The sequence below is a fragment of the Oncorhynchus gorbuscha genome, linkage group LG07 (assembly GCF_021184085.1).
Source record: "Oncorhynchus gorbuscha isolate QuinsamMale2020 ecotype Even-year linkage group LG07, OgorEven_v1.0, whole genome shotgun sequence".
Lineage (NCBI taxonomy): Eukaryota > Metazoa > Chordata > Actinopteri > Salmoniformes > Salmonidae > Oncorhynchus > Oncorhynchus gorbuscha.
In genome coordinates this window covers 14,923,620-14,935,136 of record NC_060179.1, presented here as the reverse complement: position 1 = coordinate 14,935,136, position 11,517 = coordinate 14,923,620, and the positions used below count along the sequence as shown (strand labels likewise).

Below are 11,517 nucleotides of genomic sequence, written 5' to 3'. Positions count from 1 at the left end.
GTGCTCCCTGACGAAGACTATGCAGCCGAAACGTGTCTGCATTTTTAAAACTTTGTTTCCATTGAACATGCCAAACAAAAAAGGCATTTTAATTTATTATATGAAGAGTGCCTTGGTCCTCTTCTGTCTACCAAAACAAACTATTGTGTACCTTAGCAGCACTTCCCTGCCTACTTATGTTCTCCAACTCTAGTAACCCATTTTACATGATGATGACAACTGAATAAATTATAGCTAGTTATTCAGACTATGAAAAACATCAACATGAATAAGATATTCAATATGAATGTAATATGCATATTGGATGTCTGCTTCTTAGATATGAAAAAGTGGAATATCAGAGGAGCTTCAGCCATTGGCAGTGATTCTATTGGTTGGATGTTGACTGCTGAGTTGAGGCATTCTTGTCGATTCCCGATGACGGGGGGAGGAGAAAGAGGGAGGAGAGGAAGAGTTAGAGGAAGGAGAGGAAGAGATAGAGAGAGGAGAGGAGGAGGCAGGGAAAAGAGGGGGAAGCAGGGAAAGGAGGAGAAGTGGTGAGAGAGGGAGGAGAGGAGGGTAAGGAGGTAGTGGTAGGGGTGGAGGTGGAGGTGAGAGAGGGAGGAGAGGAGGGTAAGGAGGTAGCGGTAGGGCTGGAGGTGAGAGAGGGAGGAGAGGAGGGTAAGGAGGTAGTGGTAGGGGTGGAGGTGGAGGTGAGAGAGGGAGGAGAGGAGGGTAAGGAGGTAGTGGTAGGGGTGGAGGTGGAGGTGAGAGAGGGAGGACAGGAGGGTAAGGAGGTAGTGGTAGGGGTGGAGGTGGAGGTGAGAGAGAGAGGAGAGGAGGGTAAGGAGGTAGTGGTAGGGGTGGAGGTGGAGGTGAGAGAGGGAGGAGAGGAGGGTAAGGAGGTAGTGGTAGGGGTGGAGGTGGAGGTGAGAGAGGGAGGAGAGGAGGGTAAGGAGGTAGTGGTAGGGGTGGAGGTGGAGGTGAGAGAGGGAGGAGAGGAGGGTAAGGAGGTAGTGGTAGGGGTGGAGGTGGAGGTGAGAGAGGGAGGAGAGGAGGGTAAGGAGGTAGTGGTAGGGGTGGAGGTGGAGGTGAGAGAGGGAGGAGAGGAGGGTAAGGAGGTAGTGGTAGGGGTGGAGGTGGAGGTGAGAGAGGTCGGAGAGGAGGGTATAAGGAGGTAGTGGTATGGGGTGGAGGTGGAGGTGAGAGAGGGAGGAGAGGAGGGTAAGGAGGTAGTGGTAGGGGTGGAGGTGGAGGTGAGAGAGGGAGGAGAGGAGAGGAGGGTAAGGAGGTAGTGGTAGGGGTGGAGGTGGAGGTGAGAGAGGGAGGAGAGGAGGGTAAGGAGGTAGTGGTATGGGGTGGAGGTGGAAGTGGAGGTGAGAGAGGTCGGAGAGGAGGGTAAGGAGGTAGTGGTAGGGGTGGAGGTGAGAGAGGTCGGAGAGGAGGGTAAGGAGGTACTGGTATGGGGTGGAGGTGGAGGTGAGAGAGGTCGGAGAGGAGGGTAAGGAGGTAGTGGTATGGGGTGGAGGTGGAGGTGGAGGTGGATGTGAGAGAGGTCGGAGAGGAGGGTAAGGAGGTACTGGTAGGGGTGGAGGTGAGAGAGGGAGGAGAGGAGGGTAAGGAGGTACTGGTATGGGGTGGAGGTGGAGGTGAGAGAGGTCGGAGAGGAGGGTAAGGAGGTACTGGTATGGCGTGGAGGTGGAGGTGAGAGAGGTCGGAGAGGAGGGTAAGGAGGTAGTGGTAGGGGTGGAGGTGAGAGAGGTTGGAGAGGAGGGTAAGGAGGTAGTGGTAGGGGTGGAGGTGAGAGAGGCAGGAGAGGGGGGTAAGGAGGTAGTGGTATGGGGTGGAGGTGGAGGTGGAGGTGAGAGAGGTCGGAGAGGAGGGTAAGGAGGTACTGGTATGGGGTGGAGGTGGAGGTGAGAGAGGTCGGAGAGGAGGGTAAGGAGGTACTGGTATGGGGTGGAGGTGGAGGTGAGAGAGGTCGGAGAGGAGGGTAAGGAGGTAGTGGTAGGGGTGGAGGTGAGAGAGGTTGGAGAGGAGGGTAAGGAGGTAGTGGTAGGGGTGGAGGTGAGAGAGGCAGGAGAGGGGGGTAAGGAGGTAGTGGTATGGGGTGGAGGTGGAGGTGGAGGTGAGAGAGGTCGGAGAGGAGGGTAAGGAGGTACTGGTATGGGGTGGAGGTGGAGGTGAGAGAGGTCGGAGAGGAGGGTAAGGAGGTAGTGGTAGGGGTGGAGGTGAGAGAGGTCGGAGAGGAGGGTAAGGAGGTACTGGTATGGGGTGGAGGTGAGAGAGGTCAGAGAGGAGGGTAAGGAGGTAGTGGTAGGGGTGGAGGTGAGAGAGGTCGGAGAGGAGGTTAAGAAGGTACTGGTATGGGGTGGAGGTGGAGGTGAGAGAGGTCGGAGAGGATGGTAAGGAGGTACTGGTAGGGGTGGAGGTGAGAGAGGTCGGAGAGGAGGGTAAGGAGGTAGTGGTAGGGGTGGAGGTGAGAGAGGTCGGAGAGGAGGTTAAGAAGGTACTGGTATGGGGTGGAGGTGGAGGTGAGAGAGGTCGGAGAGGATGGTAAGGAGGTACTGGTAGGGGTGGAGGTGAGAGAGGTCGGAGAGGAGGGTAAGGAGGTAGTGGCAGGGGTGGAGGTGAGAGAGGTCGGAGAGGAGGGTAAGGAGGTACTGGTATGGGGTGGAGGTGGAGATGAGAGAGGTCGGAGAGGAGGGTAAGGAGGTAGTGGTAGGGGTGGAGGTGGAGGTGAGAGAGGGAGGAGAGGTGGGTAAGGAGGTAGTGGTATGGGGTGGAGGTGGAGGTGAGAGAGGTCGGAGAGGGGGTAAGGAGGTAGTGGTATGGGGTGGAGGTGGAGGTGAGAGAGGTGAGAGAGGTCGGAGAGCAGGGTAAGGAGGTAGTGGTATGGGTGGAGGTGAGAGAGGTCGGAGAGGAGGGTAAGGAGGTAGTGGTATGGGGTGGAGGTGGAGGTGAGAGAGGTCAGAGGGGGGGGTAAGGAGGTAGTGGTATGGGGTCGAGGTGGAGGTGAGAGAGGTCGGAGAGGAGGGTAAGGAGGTAGTGGTAGGGGTGGAGGTGGAGGTGAGTGAGGTCGGAGAGGAGGTTAAGGAGGTAGTGGTATGGGGTGGAGGTGGAGGTGGAGGTGAGAGAGGTCGGAGAGGAGGGTAAGGTGGTAGTGGTATGGGGTGGAGGTGGAGGTGGAGGTGAGAGAGGTCGGAGAGGAGGGTAAGGAGGTAGTGGTATGGGGTGGAGGTGGAGGTGGAGGTGAGAGAGGTCGGAGAGGAGGGTAAGGAGGTAGTGGTATGGGGTGGAGATGGAGGTGAGAGAGGTCGGAGAGGAGGGTAAGGTGGTAGTGGTATGGGGTGGAGGTTCAATAAAAGTTCAATAAATAGATAAATCAACTCTCTCTCTTCTCTGCAGGCTGCTCAGCTCAGGGTCAAGTCTGTTGTGTCCATCTTCACCAGGGTTGAGGGAACTTAAGGCCTGAAAAGCAGAAGTGTCACCTCAGTCATCTATTATTTGTTTGAACGACAGAATGAATGAAAGACTAGGGGGGAATGAGCCAATCGTAAACTGGGGATTATTAGGTGACCATGATGGTTTGAGGGCCAGATTGGGAATTTAGCCAGGACACCAGGGTTAACACCCCTACTCTTACAATAAGTGCCATGAGATCTTTAATGACCTCAGAGAGTCAGGACATCCGTTTAAGATCCCATCGAAAAGACAGCACCCTACACGGGGCAGTGTCCTGAGGTATTGGGATATTATTATTTTTTTGGACCAGAGGAAAGAGTGCCTCCTACTGGCCCTCCAACACCACTTTCAGCAGCATCTGGTTCTCAACCAGGAACTGACCAGGACCAATGCAGCTTAGCTTCAGAAACCAGCAGTGGTATGATATGCTGCTGGTTAATAATGGAACACTAGTCTTTTTTTACGTTTTATTTTTACCCCTTTTTCATGGTATCCAATTGTTTTTAGTAGCTACCATCTTGTCTCATCGCTACAACTCCCGTACGGCTCGGGAGAGGTTGAAAGTCATGTGTCCTCCGATACACAACCCAACCAAACCGCACTGCTTCTTTACACAGCTCGCATCTCACATCCAACCCGGAAGCCAGCAGCACCAATGTGTCCGAAGAAACACTGTGCACCTGGCAACCTTGGTTAGCGCTCACTGCACCCGGCCCGCCACAGGAGTCGCTGATGAGACAAGGACATCCCTACCGACCAAGCCCTCCCTAACCCGGAGGACGCTATGCCAATTGTGCGTCGCCCAACAGACCTCCCGGTCCCGGCCGGTTACAACAGAGCCTGGGGGCGAACCCAGAGTCTCTGATGGCACAGCTGGCGCTGCAGTACAGCGCCCTTAACCACTGCGCCACCCGGGAGGCCTACACTAGTCATTTTAATAATGGATCACTAGTCATTTTAATAATGGATCACTAGTCACTTTAATAATAGAACACTAGTCACTTTACTAATGGAACACTAGTCACTTTAATAATGGAACACTAGTCACTTTAATAATGGAACACTAGTCATTTTAATAATGGATCACTAGTCACTTTAATAATGGAACACTAGTCACTTTAATAATAGAACACTAGTCACTTTAATAATGGAACACTAGTCACTTTAATAATAGAACACTAGTCACTTTAATAATGGATCACTAGTCATTTTAATAATGGATCACTAGTCACTTTAATAATGGAACACTAGTCACTTTAATAATAGAACACTAGTCACTTTAATAATGGAACACTAGTCACTTTAATAATAGAACACTAGTCACTTTACTAATGGAACACTAGTCACTTTAATAATGGAACACTAGTCACTTTAATAATAGAACACTAGTCACTTTAATAATAGAACACTAGTCACTTTAATAATGGAACACTAGTCACTTTAATAATAGAACACTAGTCACTTTAATAATGGAACACTAGTCACTTTAATAATAGAACACTAGTCACTTTAATAATGGAACACTAGTCACTTTAATAATAGAACACTAGTCACTTTAATAATGGAACACTAGTCACTTTAATAATAGAACACTAGTCACTTTAATAATGGAACACTAGTCACTTTAATAATGGAACACTAGTCATTTTAATAATGGATCACTAGTCACTTTAATAATGGAACACTAGTCACTATAATAGTGTTGACATACTGTATTCTATTCTACTGCATTTAGTCAATGCCACTCCGACATTGCTCATCCTAATATTTATATATCTCTTAAGTCCATTCTTTTACGTTCAGATTTGTGTGTATGCATATGAAGGTGACACACAGCAGGCCGCTCATTGTACTTACGACATATGTGGTCCTACTCCACCTCAGACACACTGTGTAGTCCCAGTTGGCCACTAGGTGGTGCTAAGAGGTTAGACTCTCAGCTCTGCTATATATCACTTCAGAACACTACTGTGTGCTTCGATCAAGGGCAAAATTGTTGTGCAATTCTACACAGTTTGACATGACTTATTAAGCCTCTCTTGAGGGGTATTTTGAAAACACAGTATAAGTGGAAGGATAAGTGGAAGAATGTTGCAGTGATGAACTGGGCAATCAGCGGTCTACTCGCATGAATATTTTTAATGACCAGAATACGCCCACAACATTCTGTTGTTGGGGTATGACCACACCATAAAAGCTTCCTTTTAACATACGTAAATTTAAAAATCACTCATATTTCATAGAAATCTGCCACTGCTGATGACGTGTTCATATGCTATGCTACCCCAAAATGTTTTGTTCTGAATTTTTTTTTGGGGGGGGGCATATTCTCCCATGGAAATGTAATCTCTGTCTTAGATCAGCGTAAACACATGTATGAACAGCATTAGCACAACAACAGACTGTAACATACTGCTGATAGAGGATATTGGGGGGAGGATGCAGGAGATGGTGAGGAGGGGAGGAGGATGCAGGAGATGGTGAGGAGGCGTGTTTACAGTGGAGAGGGTTCCAGTCATGGTCAAACATGTCTTCTTTGCTTTTTCATCACATTCAAATCTAGAGAGAGACAGAAATATAAGACTGTGTGTGTGTGTGTGTGTGTGTGTGTGTGTGTGTGTGTGTGTGTGTGTGTGTGTGTGTGTGTGTGTGTGTGTGTGTGTGTGTGTGTGTGTGTGTGTGTGTGTGTGTGTGTGTGTGTGTGTGTGTGTGTGTGTGTGTGTGTGTGTGTGTGTGTGTGTGTGTGTGTGTGTGTGTGTGTGTGTGTGTGTGTGTGTGTGTGTTCGAGCCTTACACATGGCATCCACGAGCGGCGCATGTTTTGGATGTGGTATCCTTGCAGTAGAGATTTGATGTGAGTGTTAGACACACTGGTGGAGGAACTTGTGGTTAGCTTAGTTGGCCGACGATCTGAGAAAGGGGAAGAAAGGAAGTGACAGAGAAAGGAAGTGGCAGAGAGAGGAAGTGACAGAGAATAACAGAAATAAGAGATTTAGACCGGTAGCCCAATTCTGATATTTTGTTTTTACTAATGGGTGTTTTGACAAATCCGATCAGCTCTGAAAAAGAGCTCATGTGAAAGAGATCTGATGTAATTGGTCAAAAGACCAATTTGTGGAAAAAAAGATGAGAATGGGCTGATCTCTAAACTAACCATAAACATGGTGTGTTTTAGTTATGAGACACTGACAGGAAACCATGTGACCTAGCCTATCTCAGAGGTGTCAAAGGTGTCAAAAATAGCAACCAGGAAATCAAACAAGCTGTGCCTGTGTGTGTGTTTAAAGATACATTCAAATCTACTGAAGATGCAGTATATTCAAACGGTTAGTTATCATCCCCCCATGTAAAACTAAACAGTTAAAAAGTATTTTAAATGTATAGAGAGCTGTGGTTCGAGGACCACTCTGGATCCAAGAGAACTGTGGTTCGTGGACCACTCTGGATCCAAGAAAACTGTGGTTCGAGGACCACTCTGGATCCAAGAGAACTGTGGTTCGAGGACCACTCTGGATCCAAGAGAACTGTGGTTCGAGGACCACTCTGGATCCAAGATAACTGTGGTTCGGGGACCACTCTGGATCCAAGAGGTCTGAGTTGTAAGAGGTCTGTCGAAAGCCTGTCAATTACAGTAACTCAATGGAAACTTTAACCAAATTGTAACATTTTCTGCATTTTAATATGTGTGTATAGTATAATATAGATATTATATATTCATATATAGTTATAGAATGTATACAATATAATATGGTATTCAATCATTCACCACATCATCAATCAACCAATCAATCAATCAGTGAATCAATCCTCACAGTTAGCAGACACAGAGGTGAGGTACACACACATGGTGATCAGTGATCAGGACTGGAACACGGACATGCTGGCTGACTGGCTGACTGGCTGACTGACTGGCTGGCTGACTGACTGACTGACTGGCTGGCTGGCTGACTGGCTGACTGGCTGACTGGCTGGCTGACTGGCTGGCTGGCTGACTGGCTGACTGGCTGACTGGCTGACTGGCTGACTGACTGGCTGACTGACTGACTGGCTGGCTGACTGGCTGGCTGACTAATTGACTGGCTTACTAACTGGCTGGACGGTGGAATGGACAGATTGATGTACCGACTGTTCGACAGACCAGAGACAGATAGCTACTCTGCTAGGCACTAAACTACGGAGACGGGTCGGAGGTCTACTGAGTGGTCTGGTAACCGTGGCGATGAGTCTGTCTGGAAGGCAGGGGAAGTGTCAGGTTTTGTATCTCACTGTGGGTTACATTAACAGCATGAGTGGCAAGTCCCACCTTGCTTTGTTCATGTGTGTGTCATTGTATGATGTGGTCAGTATTGGTAATGGTAAATTCACACCTCCTCCCTCTCTCTCTCTCCCTTTCTGACTATATTTCACCCCCTACTACCTCACCTAACAAACCACCAACACTACAACCCCCTGCAGCAGTCTTTCTGAGAAGGATGGATTAATAAAAGGTACACACACACACACACACTAAAAAGTATGAACAACTGATGCTGCAAATGCATGGTGTTTTTTTCTGTGTCACGTGATGTCAGACTGACGACAACAAATAACATCATTTTATTTTCTGTTTCAGTTCCAGCAAAGTTTCATAGATTTCCTGATGTTTACACCTACATTGAATAAATAAGCATAAAATGAAATTGTTCTGATGAACATTTCTTAAAGCTGTAACTTTATGAGTGACCAGACCAAATTCACATAGAAAAGGAGTTATAGATCTGTCATTCTCATTGAAAGCAAGTCTAAGAAGCAGTAAATCTGTTCTATGAGTGCTATTTCAATGCTTCCAGTTCTTAAGTTTCGTTTTTTAGTCATTTACTTTTGGTTTTGTACACCAGATTCAAACAGCTGAAAATACAGTATTCAGAGATATTGAAATGATATTTCACAGTGGTTTAGATGGTACAATGATTCTCTACACTATTGCTTGTTCTGTCATGTAAACTTAAATTTTAGAAACCAGGATTTGGTGGAGCGATGTCTGCATATTGCAAATTCAAAATAACGTTAATTGATAGAAAATAAACAAAGTAAATGTATAAGTATTTAATAAATAAATACATTTATTAAATAACATTGATAACTTATTGACATGATGAATTACAAAAACAGCCAAATATTAACCTATTCATCTATACATCCAAATGTTCTACAAGCCCCCATAAGTACCTGAATAAATAAAAGAATGGGCACATACAACACGGGTCTTAAATGTAATTCATAAAACCTCTAACAACCCATTGAACATGATTATGGCAACTGAGTTCAAGTATAACTAGATAATCAGACTATGAAAAACGTCAATATGAATAAGATATTCAATATGAATGTAATATGCATATTGGAAGTTTTGAACATCTGCGGAGCTTCAGCCATTAGCAATGACTCTATTGGTTGGATGTTGACTGCTGAGTTGAGGCATTCTTGGTCAATTCCCGATGACGGAGGGAGGAGAAAGAGGGAGGAGAGGAAGAGATAGAGGGAGGAGAGGAGGAGGCAGGGAAAAGAGAGGAGAGGAGATAGGAAGGAGAGGAGGAAAGAGAGGGAGGAGAGGAAGGTATGGATGGAGAAGAGGAGGAAAGAGGGAAAAGAGAGGAGAAAACAGAAAGAGGAGAGGAGGGTAAGAAGGTAGGGGTGGAGGTGAGAGAGGGAGGAGATGAGGAGCGAGAGGAGGTTAAGGGGGTACTGGTGGAGGTGAGAGAGGGAGGAGAGGAGTTGATGGAGGGTGGAGAGGAGGGTAAGGAGGTAGTGGTAGGGGTGGAGGTGGAGGTGAGAGAGGGCGGAGAGGAGGGTGAGAGAAATGTTGAGCTCAGACGGGCCATTCTAGAAAGGAACAAATTACAATCAGTTTCATTTTCTCAGTTGCTCTTTCCTGTGTGTGTATGTGTGTGTGTGTGTGATTTTCAACTTACTCAAACTGCTGAATCTTGCGGCGTACCCAGGGTTGTTTATGGTAACTACAGAACAGACCTTTCTTCGTCTCAAAGCTGCAGGAGAAACACAGTGTTAACACTGAAACTGAATTGGTTGGACACAACATGTCTGGGGGCTTTGACACAACATGGCCACGACATACTGTAAAGCACTTTGTGACAACATATGAGACTGGATAAACCTAAATGAAATAGACTAAAAGTTCCTTACATGACGGCCCGTATACAAGGAGCGTTATAGTTCTGAATCCAGTAGCCTGTGATGGGATCGGTCATCTCTGTCCTAGACACTGTCTTACAGCACGACACCAGCTTTTCTCCATCTACTGAGGAGGGAGAAGAGTTTACATATGTTCATACAAATCCTCTTGACCTGGCAATCACTTCAAAAACCATGTACCCTGTTACATCCCAGCTCTAACACACACTCCCTTCCCCCTACCTGTCCCAGTCCAGCCCAGCTCTAACACACACTCCCTTCCCCTTACCTGTCCCAGTCCAGCCCAGCTCTAACACACACTCCCTTCCCCTTACCTGTCCCAGTCCAGCCCAGCTCTAACACACACTCCCTTCCCCCTACCTGTCCCAGTCCAGCCCAGCTCTAACACACACTCCCTTCCCCCTACCTGTCCCAGTCCAGCCCAGCTCTAACACACACTCCCTTCCCCTTACCTGTCCCAGTCCAGCCCAGCTCTAACACACACTCCCTTCCCCTTACCTGTCCCAGTCCAGCCCAGCTCTAACACACACTCCCTTCCCCCTACCTGTCCCAGTCCAGCCCAGCTCTAACACACACTCCCTTCCCCTTATCTGTCCCAGTCCAGCCCAGCTCTAATACACACTCCCTCCCCCTTACCTGTCCCAGTCCAGCCCAGTGCTGCTATGACGAAGGCTAATGTCCAGATCTTCACCAGAGTTCCACAGGTCACCATCTTTACCCGAAATGTCAGAGACTCAAATGGTACAATAAAAGTTCAATAAATAGATAAATCAACTGTCTCTCTTCTCTGCAGGCTGCTCAGCTCAGGGTCAAGTCTGTTGTGTCCATCTTCACCAGGGTTGAGGGTACTTAAGGCCTGAAAAGCAGAAGTGTCACCTCCGGTTCAGTCATTAATCCGCTCTCATCTATTTCCTTTGTGAATGACAGAGGGAATAAAAGACTACGGGGGTTTCTGCTGCGTCACCGCAGGTCCTTTACCAACAGGAAACACTTTCATCAGCATTCAGACCAGACAACTGAACATGGGTCTTTCCCAGAATGCCTTACAGAAGATCAGAAAGCCGACAGAGGGTTTATTCTAATGTCTGAGCTACAAGTCCTCTGATTAAGACTTTACAAATGAAACACATCAGCTTGTCGGAAAATAATGAAAGATCGAACATTTGGTGATTTTGTTTTTTGTTTCCAATATTGAGTGCTCCTACATTAGGGAGGGGTTTCGGGTGGTGACATCATGGCGAACCCACCTCAATGACACATGGAGAGTCACAACCTTGATCATTGGCCTTCTCAGGCCGCGGGCCACAGGAGAGACAAAAAAAATACATCACTTCACATCTTGTGATTTTTTTGTCATGTCATGTGCTATTATATGAAATCTAATGGTGACCATTCCAATTGGTACCACAACCGTTTGTGGTCAAGATCAGAATAAACCTGGCTTCCTTCCTGATGACTCAATACTCTCTGTCTCCCTGGGAAAGAGGAAGGAACCACATCTAACACAAACAGAAAATGTCCCGTTATTATGCTTTTCTTAGCACCTCACACTGAGAGGAGAACGGCCACCGGAAGAATAGATCATGTGTTTGCCTGTCTGACTGACTGACTCGTGAAGAAAAGTTCAGATTATGCAATATAATTATAACAGTTTCGGTCAATAGTCCTTTATTTGCTCCTTTTATAACCTAATGGAGGTCTCTGGACCAAAACACTGGTTCAACTAGAACAGCATTCTCTGTGAGTTGAGGGGGTCACTAGCAGTAGTGGCTAAGGGCCAGTAGGGGCCAGGGGAATGGGCATCCCTGGTAGAAAGGATGTGCAGTGACATCACCACAACCTAGTGACATGATGGAGTGTCATAACCTTTGACTGTATTCA

General features: G+C 47.2%; 1 protein-coding gene across 2 annotated transcripts; it reads right to left on the bottom strand.

The window, feature by feature from the left end:
* Positions 1-8,528: 8,528 nt before the first annotated feature.
* Positions 8,529-10,536, bottom strand: LOC124039114 (putative protein TPRXL). Of its 2 annotated transcripts, none has more exons than XM_046354998.1 (4): positions 10,273-10,536; positions 9,628-9,739; positions 9,396-9,470; positions 8,529-9,306 (listed from the first exon to the last, which is right to left on the bottom strand). In XM_046354998.1, the coding sequence occupies exons 1-4, from the start codon at positions 10,346-10,348 to the stop codon at positions 8,871-8,873; spliced, it is 699 nt and encodes a 232-aa protein (XP_046210954.1). In that variant the 5' UTR covers positions 10,349-10,536; the 3' UTR covers positions 8,529-8,870. The 2 variants fall into 2 exon arrangements, with proteins under 2 accessions (XP_046210954.1, XP_046210953.1); XM_046354997.1 differs by having other exon boundaries at positions 9,628-9,742; positions 10,273-10,520.
* Positions 10,537-11,517: the final 981 nt, after the last annotated feature.

Bases quoted from the DNA above. Each gene is read 5' to 3' on its own strand.
- LOC124039114 (XM_046354997.1), bottom strand. From the start codon at position 10,348: ATGGTGACCTGTGGAACTCTGGTGAAGATCTGGACATTAGCCTTCGTC. The intron at 9,743-10,272 runs GTAAGGGGGAGG...CTCCCTCCTCAG, and splicing joins ACTGGGCTGGACTGGGACAG to TAGATGGAGAAAAGCTGGTG. The intron at 9,307-9,395 runs GTAAGTTGAAAA...GTTCCTTTCTAG, and splicing joins CGCAAGATTCAGCAGTTTGA to AATGGCCCGTCTGAGCTCAA.